General features: G+C 54.0%; 1 protein-coding gene across 2 annotated transcripts in view; it reads right to left on the bottom strand.

The window, feature by feature from the left end:
* Positions 1-17,489, bottom strand: part of ERGIC1 (endoplasmic reticulum-golgi intermediate compartment 1) — a 113,371-nt gene that overhangs the window by 17,367 nt on the left and 78,515 nt on the right. For both annotated transcript variants that reach the window (XM_027520536.1, XM_027520537.1), the window contains exons 6-7: positions 7,735-7,839; positions 2,978-3,038 (exon numbers count right to left, since the gene is read on the bottom strand). In XM_027520536.1, the coding sequence (XP_027376337.1) occupies positions 2,978-3,038; positions 7,735-7,839 (166 nt within the window). The remainder of the gene's footprint in view (positions 1-2,977; positions 3,039-7,734; positions 7,840-17,489) is intronic.

Genomic DNA, 17,489 nt, shown 5'->3' with positions numbered 1-17,489 from the left:
TCACTTTTCACTTTCATGCACTGGAGAAGGAAATGGCAACCCACTCCAGTGTTCTTGCCTGGAGAATCCCAGGGACGGGGAAGCCTGGTGGGCTGCCATCTATGGGGTCGCACAGTCGGACACGACTGAAGTGACTTAGCAGCAGCAGCAGCAGCAAACGTAAATATAAAATCAGATCATACAGAACCTTCTTCTGAGAACTGAACACCACTGACATTGTGACAAGTCTGGGACACAGCATAAGGTCTACCGCCTTGGTTTTATCCATCGCCATATCCCCTCAAGCAGCACCGGCCACGTAGAAGGAGCTCAAGGACCTCATGCTGCCTGAACACCAATAAGGTTCTGACACATCACTGTCACGGCTGCACGCATCTCCCAGGAAAGACCACCTACGATGTGCTCGACCAGGCCCCTGGGGCCAGGCACCAATGTTGTGGCTCATTTTCACTCTTATAAACAATGATCTAATGACTATTATTTTCCTAAATTCTTGCATACTCTCGTTTCCTTAGCTTACTCTCCTTTGAGTAGAACTGATGACTCAATGGAAGTGACCAGTTTTAATGTCTTTGGTATAATTTGCCAAATGTCCACTGGAGACACTGCACCTGATCACACCCGCATGGGCTCCTGGTCAGAGGACCCTCCTCGGGACTGCCAGCTCCAACCTGATCCAGGCACACCCTGTGCCCTGTTGGCCCCCTCCTCCCCCTAAACATCTTTGTAAAAATCCAACCATAAATCACAAGGAAGCATAGGAGGAACCTCCAGGTACCCGCCCGTCTTCCAGCTTCAGCCATGAACAGCACATGTCCAATTCTGCGTCATCTCTATCCTCTTCCCCCATTTTATTTGTAAGCAAATCCCAGACCTCACATCAGTTCCTCTAAAACTAAAACTCACATCAGCCACTCTAAAAGACAGAGACACTTTCAAAGAAAGCCACCACAATGCCATCATCATCACTGCTAGATCATCAACAGAGTCCCTCTCCAGCATCTTCCACACAGTGGTCTGTTCTCGGGACAGAGAGCCGTGTGCTGCCAGGCGTGGTGGCTCCTGTACACAGGTGGTCAGAGAGGCTCTCTCTGAGGCGGTGGCATTCGAGCTGAGACCCGAACGATAACAAGCAGCCCCCATGGGGACGTGGGAGCAGAGTGACACGTGGTGGGTGGCTGGGGACCGGGCTTGGGAAATGAGGAAATGAGAGCCTGGCGGACCCCAGCGGTTCCTCCCCTGCTTTCATCAGCAGCCCAGGAGGAGGAAAGGCTTCCTGCCCACACCCTCCACGGCTCACATACCCTTCCTAGCCTGATCTTCCTCCAGTATCGGGTGGCTGAGGGGTCCAGGCTAACTGCAAGTGGGGGCGGACAGGCCCCTTGCAGGCTGCCCCCACGCAGAACCACAATGACGACCCCACCATATGAAGAATCATCGCCCTCCATTATAACCAGACATCTGCATGAAAACCAGAAAGTACAGGTATATACTGACACGCTGCTGGAGGTGGCACGAGTGGGCATGGACCCAGTCGGGAAGCAATATCCCGACGTAAAGCAAATCCCGTAAATATCAGAGGCATTACTGTGGTAGAAACAATAGACGTTTTCCATGAAAAGACGGTCCACCGAGATAGACCGTGGTGGAGTTGCTAGATGGCCGTGTCCATGACCAGTGGGAAACCTGCAAACTAACTGTGGTTACAATGCCAGGCCCAAACATCAGAAAGTAAACTGTGCTCTATGCTGGGGAAAAATGACTTCTGCTCATGGACAAGGGGGCCCAGTGACACGGAGAAATGAGAAGCCTGATTTGTTGGGGCGGGTCATGGAGGGAAGTTCTCTTTTGCTTGGATTATCCCAGTTCCATGCTTGGTTTGGCAGCGAGTACAGGCACACCTCATTTTATTGCTCTGCTTTATTGTGCTTCAAAGATAGTGCTTTTTTTTTTTTTTTTTTTTAACAAATCTGAAGGTTTGTGGCAACCCTGTGTTATCAGGTGATAACACTTGTTGGCAATATTTTTAAACTAAGGTATTTACATTATTTTTGAAGACATGATGCCACTGCACACTTAACAGACTGCAGTGTACTGTAAATGTAACTTTTCTTTTTTTTTTTTAAATGTAACTTTTCTGTGCACTGGTAAACCAAAAAATTCATGTGACCTGCTCTATTGCGATCTTCAGTTCACTGGGTTAACCGGGAACCAAACTCACAGTATCTCCGAGGTCTGCCTATAAATGTACCTCAAGAAATAATTAAAGACATACGGGTGAAAAGCTGCACTCAGGGGAGGAGATGAGAACAGTCCCGGTAATCTGTCTCGCAGGACCCAGTGGGTAGACCCACATAAGCAGATAGGCTTCCCAGGCCCGTTCTGGGCAAGGCCCCATGGGTGTGCACACACGTGTGTAGGTGTGTGTGTGTGTGCTCGTCTGTTGGTGTGCAAAGACGTGGCACACTCTTTAATCTGTGCCAAGGTGCCGGGCAACCTGGGAGGGAGGGGGCTCCGGGAGGGGCTCGAGCGGGAGGAGGGGTGGGGTGGGCGGCTGCCCAGGAGGCCAGGCTGAGCGCCCCAAAGCCGCGTTCCCACGGTGCCACCTGGAGCCAGGACGAACTCTGGCTGTGTCAGCACTCCCTGGGGATCTCGGGCGATCATCTCAACCGACAGCAATTATGGGACAACAATAACTTATGAAATGGCAACAATAACAATGGCGGCCAGGTATTCACAGAGCGCTGACGGTGTGTCTCGGCTGCCCTCCCCCGTCAGCCCGGACAAGTCACCCTCCTCCCTTCTCAGTCAGATGGGGTAATTCCGCGTCCTCACAGGCCAACCGGGGGAATGAAGCCTGAGCGGCGTAGCTCGCACCGAGGGCTTGGTCAGCGCTCCCTCCCGTCCCCCTTCCTTCCCCGCTGCCCTGGGGAGCTGGGGCAGAAAGCTGTTCCCGGGGCGAGAGCGCAGTACGTACGGTTGGAGGTGAGTCTGTCTGCTCCCCCGAGAGCGTTGAAAGCGCCGTGGACGTTGTGGACCTGCGGAGAAGCACAGTGAGGATGCCGCACCTCTAGGCTCGGGCCTGGGGACGGGGAGAGGCCAGGTGCCAGCTGGTCTAGAGACCTTGCCCGCGTGTAAAAGGAGCACCCAGCACGGTCTGTCTCGGAAAGTCCTGGGGCACAAGGCACAGAGGAGGCACAAGCTTGCTTCCGAGCCCTCACTGCGAGACGCTCAGTCCTGGGTCCTGAGGGTCGTCTCATTTAATGCCTTTAAGGATGGACCACAGGCTCATTACAGGAGCAAACCAAGGTTTGGAGAAGCACTGAACCCTGTCCACTGTCCTGCGGCTGAGAGGTGGCTGAGTCCAGCTCAGGTCTGTCTGACCTCAAGCCAGGGCTCAAGCATGGAGGCAGATGGGAAACTCAGGCACGGGCAGAGGTGGGTGTCAGCACACTCCTCCTGAGACCCCACCTCCCCTTCAGAGAGGGCCCAGGGCTGCAGGAGCCCACCCTGTCTGCAGTGAGAAACACACATGAGCTGTGAAGACACGCCTCCTCCTGGTGGCCGGCCTGGCTGTGTCCCCCCAGGCAGGGGCTGAAGGCCACCTCCTACTCTCCTCTGAGGCCAGTGGGAAACCAGGTCAGCCTCCAGGAAAACTGAAAGCAGGGCAAAGCGTGCCCAGTACATGGACTCTGTCCTCCTGGGCATGCTTAACGGGGGTGGGCGGGGTAGGCCTCCTGGAGGGCTTCCTGGGGGGAGTGACAGCAGGATTTGTAGGAAAGTGGGAAGTTACCAGGCAGGCAGCGCATGCAGACACGTAGGCCTGGAGACTGAGAACCAGAGCTCGCTTGGCCCTAGAGAGGAATGGGATGAGGGCTGAGAAGGGAAGAGGTCATAGAGGGCAGAGGGGACAGGCTCCTACAGTAAGGGCCACTCAGGGACAGTGGGTGACCCGCCCCCTGATCCCAGCCTCAGGCCACTGACGTCCATCAAGCACTTAACAGAGCTGCATACTCTCAACAAGGCCACGGGAAGGCTTGTCCCTTGTGCCCGGAGACCAGCTAATGACATGGTTTCTAACCCCAGGACAGTGGCTGTGGAGGCCAGAGTGCTAGAATGTTCCCTCACATCGTCACATGTCGGGGTCGTACCTGACATTTGTTTGTATGATTATTTGATTAATTTCTGTCCTCCTCTCTAGACTATTCAACACTCCATACAGGCAGGGACCAGGCTCATCCTCACCAATGTGTGGAACACCCAGCACATAGTAGGGGCTCAATAAATATTTGTTGAATGGATGATGGATGATGAATAGGTAGATAAATCCTCAGCTAAGTATTTTACATTAAAAAAAAAAAATCCTATTTCCATCATAAGAAACAAGTAGAAGGCTATTACTGCCCTTGTGTCCTGCAGCAGCAGATGGCAATGCAAGACCGGCCCTGCCCCTCCTCGTCCCTCCCCTCTCTCCTCCTGTCCCCCGTCCCTCTTCTCTCTCCTCCTGTCCCCTGGGCTTGGCTGCAGCCCTTTCCTCATCTCCCCACCTGCAGCCTCGCCTCACCTTCCACAAGGCAGGTGGGTGCTCTTCCTATGACAGCCCCCTGCCCGTGTCAGACCCCACCTTCCTAAATCTAATGTGGGTTTCTCTCTACCTGAAACCCAGCTCCCCGCTCCCCACGCCAGGTGACACTTTGAGCCCTCTGCGCTGACTCTGATGAGCCTCTGGCATCTCATGCACAGAACACAGTTCTGATGTCATGGATACTTCTTGCTGGTCCACTTTTTTTTTTTTCTGAAAGTGATCTTGAGGGTCTTTTATATGAAAATGACTGATTGGACGTGCCATAGAGCAGGGTGCAAGATGCCCCTGCCCATGAGACTTCCCTGTCCTGAGCTTGGCCAAGTCCTTCTCACCCTTCATCCTTGGCTTAGATGCCACCTTGGATGTCACCTCCTCAGGGAAGCCCACCCCGACTTTCCAAGCTGGGGAGTACCCTGCCCTCATCTCCATATCACTGCCCAGAATCCTATGCCCCTCTTCTCTCTTGTAATTGCATTTATTTACACTTAGTCTCTTCTTCACTTGAGGGCAAGAATCCACTGCTGTTACCCCAGGGCCTCAGGCAAAGCTTGGAGCAGAGCAGAGATTTTGAGGGGGTCTGATGAATCCATAACTCTCTGAGGCACAGTCAAGGAAGGCCTGGGGCCAGACACACCTACTTTTCAAGCTGTGCACCCCTGGGCAGGTTACTGAACCTCTCTGACCCTGTTTCCTCTTCAGGAAAAATAAATGCCACCCAGCATCCTTGAGGGGGTTTTTGTGATGGTTCAACCGGGCTTCATCTGAACACTGGTCCCCAGTGAGAAAGTGCAGGCTGCGGTGCAGGCTGAGGGGTCAACAGTGCCCACGAGGGAGTGTGGTCTGTTGCCAAGATGGGGTTTGGACTCTGGGGGCGCCTCCAGGGAGCTGCGTGACCCTGGGCCATGACTCCGATCTCAGTCTCCCTGTGCACACCAGGGCTCACAGTGCCCAGCTCCCCTGCCGTGCCAAGGGTCTGCTGACCTGGTGGGTCGCACAGGCAGCTGGGATGCTGCCTAGCGCCCACAGATGGAGGGACCCGGGCCCTCTGCCTGCCTGCAGTTGGTCAGCTCCTGTCCCGCTGGATGGTGAGCACCCCACGTCTATCTCCCCCACGGCTGTGGAAGTCCCTGCGCGCCGGCGGCATCTCACCCTGCAGGGCCTGGTGCAGAATGAGGCCACTGCTCATTTCACTCTGAGCCAGGCAGCTGTTCAAGAGCTTAACCTGCATGAATTTATTTTATCTTCACTACAGTTCTATGAGGAAGGTACCATTACTGTTCCCATTTTACAGATGAGATCACTGAGGGTTAGCAAGAATAAATAATTTGTCCATGGTCACACAACTTGTAAGTGGTGAAGCCAGGATCTGAACCCTGAAAGGCAGGCGGGGGAACCATCGCAGAGCAGTCCCTTGAACAGAAAGATGGGAGGCTGTGGGTGTGAAGCCTGTGTGAATTCACCTTCAGGCAGGGTCCACAGTCCTAGGACAGGCTGTGCTTTGCAGAGTGTGTGGACAGCGAGTCTGGCCCAGAGAGACCTCACCCGCACTGTTCCAAAGCCTCACCTCCAAGAGGAAAACCTCTGGGGCTTCCAAAGAGCCTGAGAAGGCAGTGCTCAATCACGTGGCGGGGCAAAGGTGTCAAGACAGAAGCAGGGGCAACGTGGAGGGGAAGAAGTGAGACAGTGCATGGGAGGCGGCCGGCGGTGTGGCCCCCGGGGAGAGCTGGGCTCTGCACCAGGCTGTGCCCTCTCTGGGACAACATCTAGTGTCTCTGGGGCTGCTGAGAAGGTAAAAGAGGACCATGCTTATGAAGGAAGGTGCTCAGCACACACAAGATTCAGTAAGCCTCAGCATGTGTGGCACGAACGTGTGAGGCAGGCAGTGGGGGCATGCGTGTGTTTGTGGATCCGTGTGTAAGACGTTCCAGTCCAGGGGTGTGGGTGTGTGTGTCTCTGGGTGGTGTATATGTGTGTGTGTATCTCTGGTAGGGGGTGTGTGTATCGCTGGGTGGTATATATGTGTGTGTGTATCTCTGGTAGGGGGTGTGTGTATCTCTGGGTGGTGTGTGTATATCTCTGGGTGGTGTGTGTATGTGTGTGTGTACCTCTGAATGGTGAGTATATGTGTGTGTCCAGGGATGACTGCTCTGGTTTGGGGGTTGCCTACAAGAACGCTTGTACACCCCAGTGTGTGTGTTGTGTAAGACCCAAGTGTGTGCCTATGTGATGTGTGTTCAGTGTGTGCGCTCAGGGTGTACGTACGAGCACATGTATGTCAGGGCACACCTTTCAGTGTGTGTCTGATGAGTATGTCTGCTCATGTGAGCAGACGTGTGTGCACATGGGCATGAATGGTGTGTGTGCATGCGCTCATGTGCTGACCTGGGCCCCGTGCACATATCACCGTGCCTGGAGGGGACCAATGCAGCGACCTCACCCACAAAACGGGATTCCCATCAAGCCAGACTTGGGGGAAGGAGCCGGGGTAGCTAGATCAGCACTGCGGCTGGAGCAGTTACGTCCAGTTCTGAGCCTCGATGCCCCCTTGTCCCGCAGGGCAGAGCAGCCCTCCCCGTCAGCACTGCGGTGCCGGGGGCGGAGGAGAGCCGGCAGCAGAGCTGCCTGTGGCCAACAGAGACCAGGCAGTCAGCGTCCGCCATCCCGGGGAGGAAACTGTCAGGCTGGGCCGGCCGGATGTGGCCCTTCCCATCAAAATCACAAGGACTCTCAGGACACTTCCTTCACGCCTCCTGAATGGACATGGGCACCGACACCACGGCGGACAGGGCCCCGGACTCGAGGCCGACACCCGCTGGGGGGACCCGGACAAGTGGCTCCTCCGGGCCCGGCTCCCACTGTCAGATGCGGTGCCCCCTGCTCCCTCCCGAGGCCAGCCTGGCGCAGAGAGAGTGCCCGCACTGAGGACTTGCTCGTGAAAGTCGGTCCCCTCCCCAGGCCCCAGTCTCAAGCTGAGGCTCTGAGAGCAGTGTGGGGGACAGGGCAGCCACGCTCAGAAGGAAGGTGGGGGGCATTTGGTGGAGCAGAGGCCTGAAGGGCGTGATCCCTCTGGAGGGCCTCTCTCAGTGCCCGAGCAGGACGGAAGAGGTGGTGATGCCCTCCTGCACCCACACCAGCTGTGGCCTGCTCACCTGCAGCGTGTCCCCAAAGGAGAGCTTGTGGATGATGTGGGTCATGTCCGGGTTCTGCGGCTGGGCTGTGGCACTGTGTGTGGACACGTGGAAGTTGCCCGGGACCTGGGGGAGAGATGGAGAGCTCAGGGGCAGCCCCAGCGGGCGGGGTGCCGGGCCTCACCTGGGCTGAGCTTGGCCATTTCCCAGCCGTGGGACATGGCTCTCTCTTAGCTTCAGACTCCTCGTCTGTGGAAAGGGGGTGTTAACAGTACCCACTGGAGGGGGCTGCCAGGCTGTGGGTGGAGGAGGCATGTGAAGGGCCCAGCTGGGCGCCTGGTGAAGGACCGAGGCTCAGAGAGGCAGCCGCCCATCATCAGCCCCTGGCTGTTCCCTGCATGGCGGGTAGCCGTGAAGACTCAGGAAGCGTCCTCACACCCCAAACACCATCACTAGCCCGTCTACCGCATCACCGCAGACTGGGGCCGTTGAAGCCGAGACCACAGGGCCCCCTTTCCCCTCTGGTGCTGAGACCCTGCAGAGCACAGCCTGTGAACGGTACTGCAGGATGACCATCTGCTCAAGCGAGCGGTACCAGAGAGGCCGCCACGGAGCCTCCTGGGGCCTCCCTCCCCACCGCTGCTCAGACCACTGCCCGTGGTGTCGTCCTGGCCCTGTCTTCCTCTCAAACAGACGTCCCACCCATCAGGAAATGCTGCCAGCTCCACCCCCGAGATGCCCAGCATCTGACCCCTCCAGCCTCCACCACCTTCCTGGACTGGATGTGGCGGCAGCGTCCCTGCTGGGTTCCCAGCTGCCACCCTTTACTCCCCCGGGCCCTTCCCCAAAGGTGCCCAGTGGGGACCTTTTGAACCTGGGTTTGGTCCCGGCAAGCCTCTGCTCAGGACCCTCCAAGGCTTCTGTTCTCAAGGTGAAGCCACATCCTCGCGTCCTGCTCTGCTTCCTCCCTCTGGCCACGCCGGCCTCCCTGCTGCCCCGGGAACAGTGTGGTACCATCTTGGGCCTTTGTGCTGCGCCCCCTGCTGGAACCCTCTTCCACATGGCTCACCCTCTGGCCTCTGCTCCGGGAACCCCCCTCCACCATCCCCCAAGCCCCTGATGCTGCTAAAGCACTCAGCATCACGTGCCACCTTGCCCTAACTTGTTCTCATCTGTGTCCCCCCACGAGAACAGAAACCCTCCACTGGTAGGGTCTGTGCCTGACTTGATGCTGTATTCCCCAGACCCTGACCCAGAGCAGGTGCTTAATAAATATGTACTGAATGAAGGAAAGAATGAATAAATGACATTAATCCTTAAAATCGCACTTTTGGCTTTGGCACCCGGTAACTCCTGAATATTCACTGGAAGGACTGATGCTGAAGCTGAAGCTCCAATACTTTGGCCACCTGATGCAATGAACCAACTCATTAGAAAAAATCCTGATGCAGGGAGACATTGAGGGCAGGAGGAGAAGGGGACAACAGAGGATGAAATGGTTGGATGGTATCGCCGACTCAATGGACATGAGTTTGAGCAAACTTTGGGAGATGGTTAAGGACAGGGAAGCCTGGCATGCTGCAGTCCCTGGGGTCACAAAGAGTCAGACACAACTGAGTGACTGAACAATTTCTGTTTTACAGAAAAGGAAACCGAGGCTCAGAGCAGTGAAGAAACTTGCTATTGTCACACGTCAAAACTGGGGCGACTGACCTCAGCAGCCCTGGGCTGATGCCATGTGGAGGCAAGCCCTTCAGGAGGTACCAGTCCTTCAGGAGGTGCCAGGCTCAGGGAGATGACCCAGATGAGAGCCTGGCCCTGGATGAGCCCTTGGCCTGCTGTGACACAGACTCAGGACAGAAAATGCAGCTGCCTGACCACACTGGTCCAGAGGGAAGCAAAGACTGTGGGAGTGATGATGGACGGCCCCCAACTCATCTGGGGGTGTTCTCAGGGAAAAGAAGACCCTGTGCTAAGGCTCTGAAGATGAGTCAGGAACAAGGGGGAAGGGCATTTGGGCAGAGGGACTGGCGTGAACAGGTATGGAGGTCAGAAGCTGCTGGGTCAGTGGCACGTGTGAGGAACAAGAAGAGTCAGGTATGAATGAACCCGCAGAGACCTGGGGCTGTGGCTATGGCAGGAGACAAAGAGACACAGGGCAGGGGTGGGATGGGGTGGGGGACTGCTTAGCAAAGGCCCTGAACGCCACACTGAAAAACTTAGGCTTTAGTTCATTCCAGCTCAAGAAAACCTTAAAAAGCTGTACTGGAGGAAGGAATATGGCTTATGGCTTAGCATCCACCAGCCCACCAGTCCATCAAAGTCTGCTTATTTGATAAGCACGCCTGTTTCCAGCATAAAGCTGTGGGCTTCCTGCAGCAATATTCCTGTCTTCACTGGGACCTGAGCTTTGGACTGACGGGAGAGGTACCAGGCCAACAGCCTGGCCTCAGTGAGTCACAGTCAAGTGTGCCCTGGGCTGCTCGGAGAAGGGGGCAACCTGCTGGGCCTGGCTGCGGGGGGGCGACAGGAACAACAGCTCGGCAAGATCCCCCTGGCGGGACAGCGCTGCCCACTTCAGGGGCCCAATGGTCGGGCAGCAGCCGAGGGCCACACACAGGTTCTGGTCTGGCCTCACTTCCTAGCTGGAGGCCCCTGGGCAAGGTCAGTACCCACCACTCTGTGCCTCGGTTTCCCCATCAGGAAAATGGGAATAATAACCACAAAGGGTTGTGGGAGGGTTAAATGAGATGAGGAATACAAATCTGACGGCAGGTGTTACTGGGTTGGCATCATGGCACAAACACATTCGAGCCGAGAGAGAGAACAACCCTTCTGGAAGAGGGAAAAAATGTACTTGTGCAGGGTGGAGATCCTACTGCATTCTAAAAGTAAGTTAACCTTCATTGTTAGTTAAATGAACAATATTTACATGTGAAAGTGAAAGTCGCTCAGTCGTGTCCAACTCTCTGCGACTCTATGGATGGTAGCCTGCCGACTCTATGGATGGTAGCCTGCCATGCTCCTCGGTTCATGGAATTCTACAGGCAAGAATATTAGAGTGCATAGGCATTTCCTTCTCCAGGGGAGCTCCCCAACCCAGGGATCGAACCTGGGTCTCCTGCATCGCAGGCAGATTCTTTACTGTCTGAGCCACCAGGAAATATATTTTTCACTATGGAAAATGTCACGTGATGAAATTAGAACTAAAGTCCCACTGCCTGCTGCCCCCAGAAGTAAGAAGCTGACAGCATCCGGTGTGCATCCTTCTGAGTTTTTCTAGGCAGTGACATGGGGCCCCCTGTGGACAAGGCCGTGGGCAGGGTTCGGAACTGGGCTTGGAGCCTGGGCCTCACGCGGCCAGAGTCAAGTGAGTCAAGGAGGCTGGCTCCGCGCATCTGCCACCCGCGGCTGCCCCGCGAGGCTGTGACTCAGTGACCCACTCCCCCTCGGCACGGAATCCATCACAGGTGGCTGACTCATGCCAACACACGCTGGGCTGAAGAAAGCAGAGACGACACTTTTAGAGCTGTGACTTAGGAACCGACGTCAGTGTCTCTGATGGGCATTCAAAATCATATAGACGGAGCTGGGTTGGCCATCCTGTCCTCCTCCTGGGGGACTGGGTGATTAAGCAAGGAGTCCACGCAGCTGGGGGCTGCTTAAAACACGTGCACTCTGGGATCAGGCTGACCTCCTGATGAATGGATAAGGGGGTCACAGGGCAAGTGTGAACCTGTTGCTGGGAGATAGGGGGGGTGGGGGGCTGCAGACCTCACCGTCATCGCAGCTGCCTTTCCTATCAAAGCACCCCCTGACGGGGTGCTCCAGGGAGGCAATAACCCTTAACCCTGCACAGGAGGCTGGCCTGAGCTGTGACCGAGATGCCGGCTGGAAGCCACGGCGAGCAGGGGTGCAGGGACACAGCAGGGAGCTCCCTGGCTGTCGGGTGGCCTGGCTCCAGATCCTGGCTCCTGGCCCTTTAGCAGGTCACGTAATACCCTGTGCCTGTTTCCAACGCCCTGCTGCAAGAACTAAATAAGCTAACAGTGGGGAAGGGCCAGGTGAGAACCCAATAAGCGGCCACCAGGAGGTGAGGGCTGGTGTGACCCTGTTCTAGAATCCCAGCCCTCCTTGACCAGAGAAAGCCCGCTTCTTGGACATCATCCCTGCACACTTCGTGAGCACACTTGCACTGGAGTGCTGGCAAGTGCCAGCTGGTGAGATCATAGATACCCCACTGACAGGAGATAAGGCCAGCTGGGGAAGGGTACCGAGACTTGTCCTGTCCCCACTGCGACACGCACTTTACAGATTTTAATTTGTTCACATCTCACAAGTTGTGAGGGCAGTATCACTATCCCCATCTTATAGATGAGGAAATTGAGGCTCAGAGAGGCTAAAATTGCTTAGGCTTTTAACCAGTGAACATCGTTGCTAGGATTCTCAAGCTCTTTGTCTGACCCCAAAGAGCAAGTTCTCGTTCAGCCAGACCCAGCAGGAGACCCATCAGAGCCTGCTGCGGGGAGCCGCCTGTAGCCTTGGCATGGCTGCCATGCCAGGGAGGGTGTGGCGCTGGGCTGTTTCCCAGGTGGTCCTCCTGTCTCTCACGGGTGCCTCCTGCTCACCGTCTGGGGTGTCCATATCTGCTTAGCCCACGTGATCACACCCCCCGCCAGGGAGACCCCACAAGAAGGAGGTGTGTGTGGGCTGTTCGTTCATCTCCAACCATCTTTCCACCCCACAGATAGGCCTTCTCTGTCTCAGTGGGTCTCCTCCACTGTAACACTCACTCCATTCTCTCCCCAGCTGCTTCATTAAATTATACACTGGCTTGAGGGTTTACCTGTCACCCCGTAACAGACCGTGAGTGCCACCAAGAGCAGGGGCCTCAGTCACTTCTCTTGGCACCACATCCCAGTGCCGAACATGGAGCCAGGCACACAGCAGGCACTGGAGAGTAGGATGCGTGAACAAATGAGCGGGCGGGAGGGGAAGCAATGGTCCAAAGGAGTTAGCATGGGAAAAGGACGGGAGCAACATACAGACCATGATGGTGGAGGAAGGGGAGGGAGGGTGCCTCGAGGGACCCGTGCCAAGACCTGTGAGGGAGCGGCAGCTCTCCAGGCAGAGAGGGGGCCAGAGAGAGGGCGCTGGAGGCGGAACAAAGGCCTGGCCCGCCACTCATGCACCCACCTCCCTGCGCTGTGCGCACACTGGCCTTCCCTCATCTCCGAGGCCTGTCCTCCACTGCAGCCAGCATCCCAAGAACCCTACTGTGCAGTGGTCGTGTTCTCTCTCGCGCGGGGGGCTCTCCCTGCAGTACATGGTCAGTGGTCCTGTTCTCTCTCGTGCGGGGGCTCTCCCTGCAGCACGTGGTCAGTGGTCCTGTTCTCTCTCGTGCGGGGGCTCTCCCTGCAGCACGTGGTCAGTGGTCCTGTTCTCTCTCGTGCGGGGGCTCTCCCTGCAGCACGTGGTCAGTGGTCCTGTTCTCTCTCGTGCGGGGGCTCTCCCTGCAGCACGTGGGTCAGTGGTCCTGTTCTCTCTCGCGCAGGGGCTCTCCCTGCAGCACGTGGGTCAGTGGTCCTGTTCTCTCTCGCGCAGGGGCTCTCCCTGCAGCACGTGGGTCAGTGGTCCTGTTCTCTCTCGTGTGGGGACTTTCCCTGCAGCATGTGGGTCAGTGGTCCTGTCCTCTCTCATGGGGGGCTCTCCCTGCAGCACATGGGTCAGTGTCCACCCCGTCCCTGGAGTACCAGCCCCCCTCTTTGCTGATGTTCTCTTTCAGACTTCAGGGCCCACTCAGCCCTGGTTTCCTCCTGCCTATCTGGCCGCTCCTTCTGCCTTTCCTGCCCACTTCTAAACGCTGGTGGGCACCAGAAGTCGGTCCTCAAACTGCATCTTTATATTTTTGGTGCCATGAACCCTTCGTCAGTCTGCCAACATATACATTTTAATTGCTTCAAGTGTTTCAAATGCATAAAACATATAGAATCATAGAGTAAAGAAATAATATTTTAAACAGTAACAAAAATAGATCAAACATTTGCACATGCCTCTTTATTAATGCAGCAAACAACAAGACCTGGTCGCAGGCCAACTAATGACTGTAATTTCAAAACTGTGATGAGTGTAAACAGCATCTCAAAATGATCTGTGACAATTTTAATGTGATATATGCATAGTAATTTCTATTGGTGACCAGGTCATGGGTGCTGCTAATGCTACTATGGCTTATTGCCTACGTTCAGCATAGAAGAGAGTGCTGAATCGGAGTTTAGCACTTATAAAAGTAAACATGTCATTTTTTTTCTTCCATCCAGGTTCACAGACTCCTCAAATTTGATCTGCATTCCTGGGACGTCTGTGGACCCCAGGTTTAGAACACTCTACACCTCTCCCTAGGTGATCTAGCTTAGACCAACGATTCTCAAACATGAGTGGCATCAGGACTCCCTGGAGGGCTTGTTACAACACAGATTCAGTAGGTCTGATGTGGGGCCTGAGAATCTGCATTCCTGACAGGTTCCGGGTTGCTCTGCTCTTGCTGGGGGACCCACTTTATTTATTTGTTGACATATAGTTGATTAACAATGTTGTATTAATTTCTGCTGCATCGCAAAGTGACTCAATTATACATACATACATTCTTTTTCATATCCTCTTCCCTTATGGTTTAATCACAGGATACTGAATATAGTTCCCTGTGCTACCCAGTAGGACCTTGCTGTTTATCCATTCTATCTGCAATAGTTTTCACTGCTAACCCTAAACTCCCAGTCCACCCCTCCCTCCCCCTTGGCAAGCACAAGTCTGTTCTGTCTGTGAGTCTGCTTCTGTTTTTAGATAAGTTTGGGTCATATTTTAGATTCTGCATATAAGCGACATCATACAGTACCTGTCTTTCTCTTTCTGACTTACCTCCCTTGTATGATAACTATCTGGATCCATCCATGCTGTTGTAACTTGGGGACCCCACTTTGAGGGGCGCTGACATAGACCTACAACAGCCATCATCTGTTTACAGATGACTCCCACATTTACATCTCCAGCCCAGAGCTCTCCAACCAGCTCCAGAAGCACCCCCTCCACTTCCAATTTAACGTCTCCAGCGAGAATCCTATAGGACGTGTGTCCAGAATTGACGGACTGAGTCCCAGCCCCCACTCCCACAGAATCCACGCTTTTCCATGCTTCCATACATAGAAAACGGGATCGCCTGGCTGTCGAGACAAAAGCCCAGGAGGTTTCTTTGATTCCATTCTCGCCCTCACCACCCACAACCAATTGATCAGTAAGTCTTGTTGATGCCACCTCCCTGGTCTGGACCCTTCTCTCCAGTACCACTGCCACAAGCATCGCCTGTGACCTCTGCTCTTGGCCCCTCCTGTCTACCTCCGTGTAGATGCCCAGGTGACCTTTCTAAAGGTCTGCTGTCCAGGAGAACATTCCCTGATGATGGAAATGTTTCATATCTGCACTAATATGGTAGCCACTAGCCACGTGTGGCTATGGAGTGCTTGCAATGTGGCAAGGGAGACCAGGGGACTGAATTTTACTCAATTTAACAATAGTTAATTTAAATGGAGCTGTAGGCTACTGTACTGGATAGTGCAATTCTAAAGCATAAATCAACTACACTGCTTTCCTGCTTAAAACCTTCAAATGGGCCCCGACACACGCACCATAGATCCAAGTCACAGGGCACAGCCAAGACCCTGTGTGGTAGCTGATCAACAAAGGGAGCCCTGAGCCACACCTCCCAGCACGCACACCCTTGAGTATTTCTCCCAGTCCTTCCGTATTTCCACTGCAGAACCTGGGCTGGCAGCTAACTCCCATTAACCCACAAAATGTGGCAGAAGTGATAGTCTGTGCTTTAGCATTTAAAGAGACCTGAGCTGTGATGCAAGAAATCCACATGGAGAGACCACATGGAGAGAGAGACAGGTCCAATTATCCCCAGCATCTGAGCTGAGCCTCCCAGTCATCCAGCCGGGACTGCAGGAAGGAGGGCACGCCAAGGGGGCACGCCAAGGAGGGCACACAAAGGGGGGCACATGAAGGGGGGCACACGAAGGGGGGCACGCTAAGGGGGCATGCTAAGGGGGCACACACTAAGCAGGGCACACCAAGGGGGGGCACATGAAGGGAGGCACATGAAGGGGGGCACATGAAGGGAGGCACACTAGGGGGCACACTAGGGGGCACACGAGGGGGCACACTAGAGGGCACACGAGGGGGCACACTAAGCGGGGCTCTAGCTCCAGGTGGTTGTTTCCAATGAGACTCAGGCTCAGTGCGACTTTTAAAAGCCAGAAATCTGAACAACCATTGACAGGAGGGTGCTAGAACCCACCAAAAATAGGTACCCCATGTCCAAAGACAAAGAAGCAGCCGCAACAAGATGGGAGGAGGGGTACAATCACAATAAAACCAAATGGGTAGGAGACTCAGAATCTGGAGAACAATAATACCAAAGAGGTTCTTACACTGTTGTGAAGGTTCTGAGTCTCATGTCAGGGTTCCCAATCTGGGAATCTGCAAAGGGACTGGGAATCCCCAGGGAGTTTAACTCTGCAGGCCAGTGGGATTTGATTACAGGATTTCCACAGGACTGGGGAAAACAGACTCCAGTCTTAGAGAGCAGACAAAAGCTTCTGTGCACCGAGACTCGGGGTAAAGGAGCAGTGACCTCACAGGAGACTGAACCAGACCCACCCCCTAATTTTGGAGGGTCTCCTGTGGAGATGTGTGTTGGCAATGGCTCGCCGAGGGGACAAGGGCACAGGCAGCAGCAGTCCTGGAAGGGGTCGCTTGGCGTAGATCCTCTTGGAGGTTGCCATTAACCCTACCATAGAGCCTGTGCCTCAGGCCAACCACCAGGAAGGGAGAGCAACCCACCCATCAGCAGACAACTGAATTAAAGTTTTACTGAGCATGGCCCTGCCCACCAGAACAAGACCTAGTTTTTCTCACCACCAGTTCCTCCCATCAAAAAGCTTATACAAGCCTGTTAGCCTCATCTAACAGAGGGCAGACAGAAGAAGCAAGAACCACAATCCCGCAGAGGCTAGAAACAAAACCACATGACAGAAAGTAAACCAGGATGAAAAAGCAAAGGGTTTTGTACCAAATGAAGGGATAAAATAAAGCCCCAGAAAAACAACCAAATGAAGTAAAGATATGCAACCTTCCAGAAAAAGAATTCAGAATAATGATAGTGAAGATAATCCAGGATCTTGAAAAAAGAATAGAGGCAAAGATTAAGAAGATGCAAGAAATGTTTACCAAAGACCTAGAAGAACTAAAGAACAAACAAACAAACAGAGATTAACAATATACTGGAAGGAATCGATAGCAGAATAACTGAGGCACAAAAACGGATAAGTGACCTGGAGAACAGAAAGGTGGAAACCACTGCCCCAGAACAGAATATATAAAAAAGAATGGAAAAAAAAAAAAAAATGAGGACAGCCAAGGAGACCTCTGGAACAACATTAAATGCACCAACATTTGCGTTATAGGAATCCTGGAAGGAGAAGAAACAGAGAAAGGACCTGAGAAAATATATGAAGAAATAACAGCTGAAAACTTCCCTAATATGGGAAAGCAAATAGCAAACCAAGTCCAGGAAGCAGAGAGTTTCGGGCAGGATACACCAAAGGAGGAACACACAGAGACACACAGTAATCAAAAATGATGAAAACTAGAGACAAAGACAAAATATTAAAAGCAACAAGTGAAAAATGACAAATAACATACAAGGGAACTCCCAT

Source organism: Bos indicus x Bos taurus, chromosome 20, assembly GCF_003369695.1.
Source record: "Bos indicus x Bos taurus breed Angus x Brahman F1 hybrid chromosome 20, Bos_hybrid_MaternalHap_v2.0, whole genome shotgun sequence".
In the NCBI taxonomy this organism is placed as follows: domain Eukaryota; kingdom Metazoa; phylum Chordata; class Mammalia; order Artiodactyla; family Bovidae; genus Bos; species Bos indicus x Bos taurus.
This window is presented reverse-complemented; position numbering and strand designations above follow the sequence as displayed.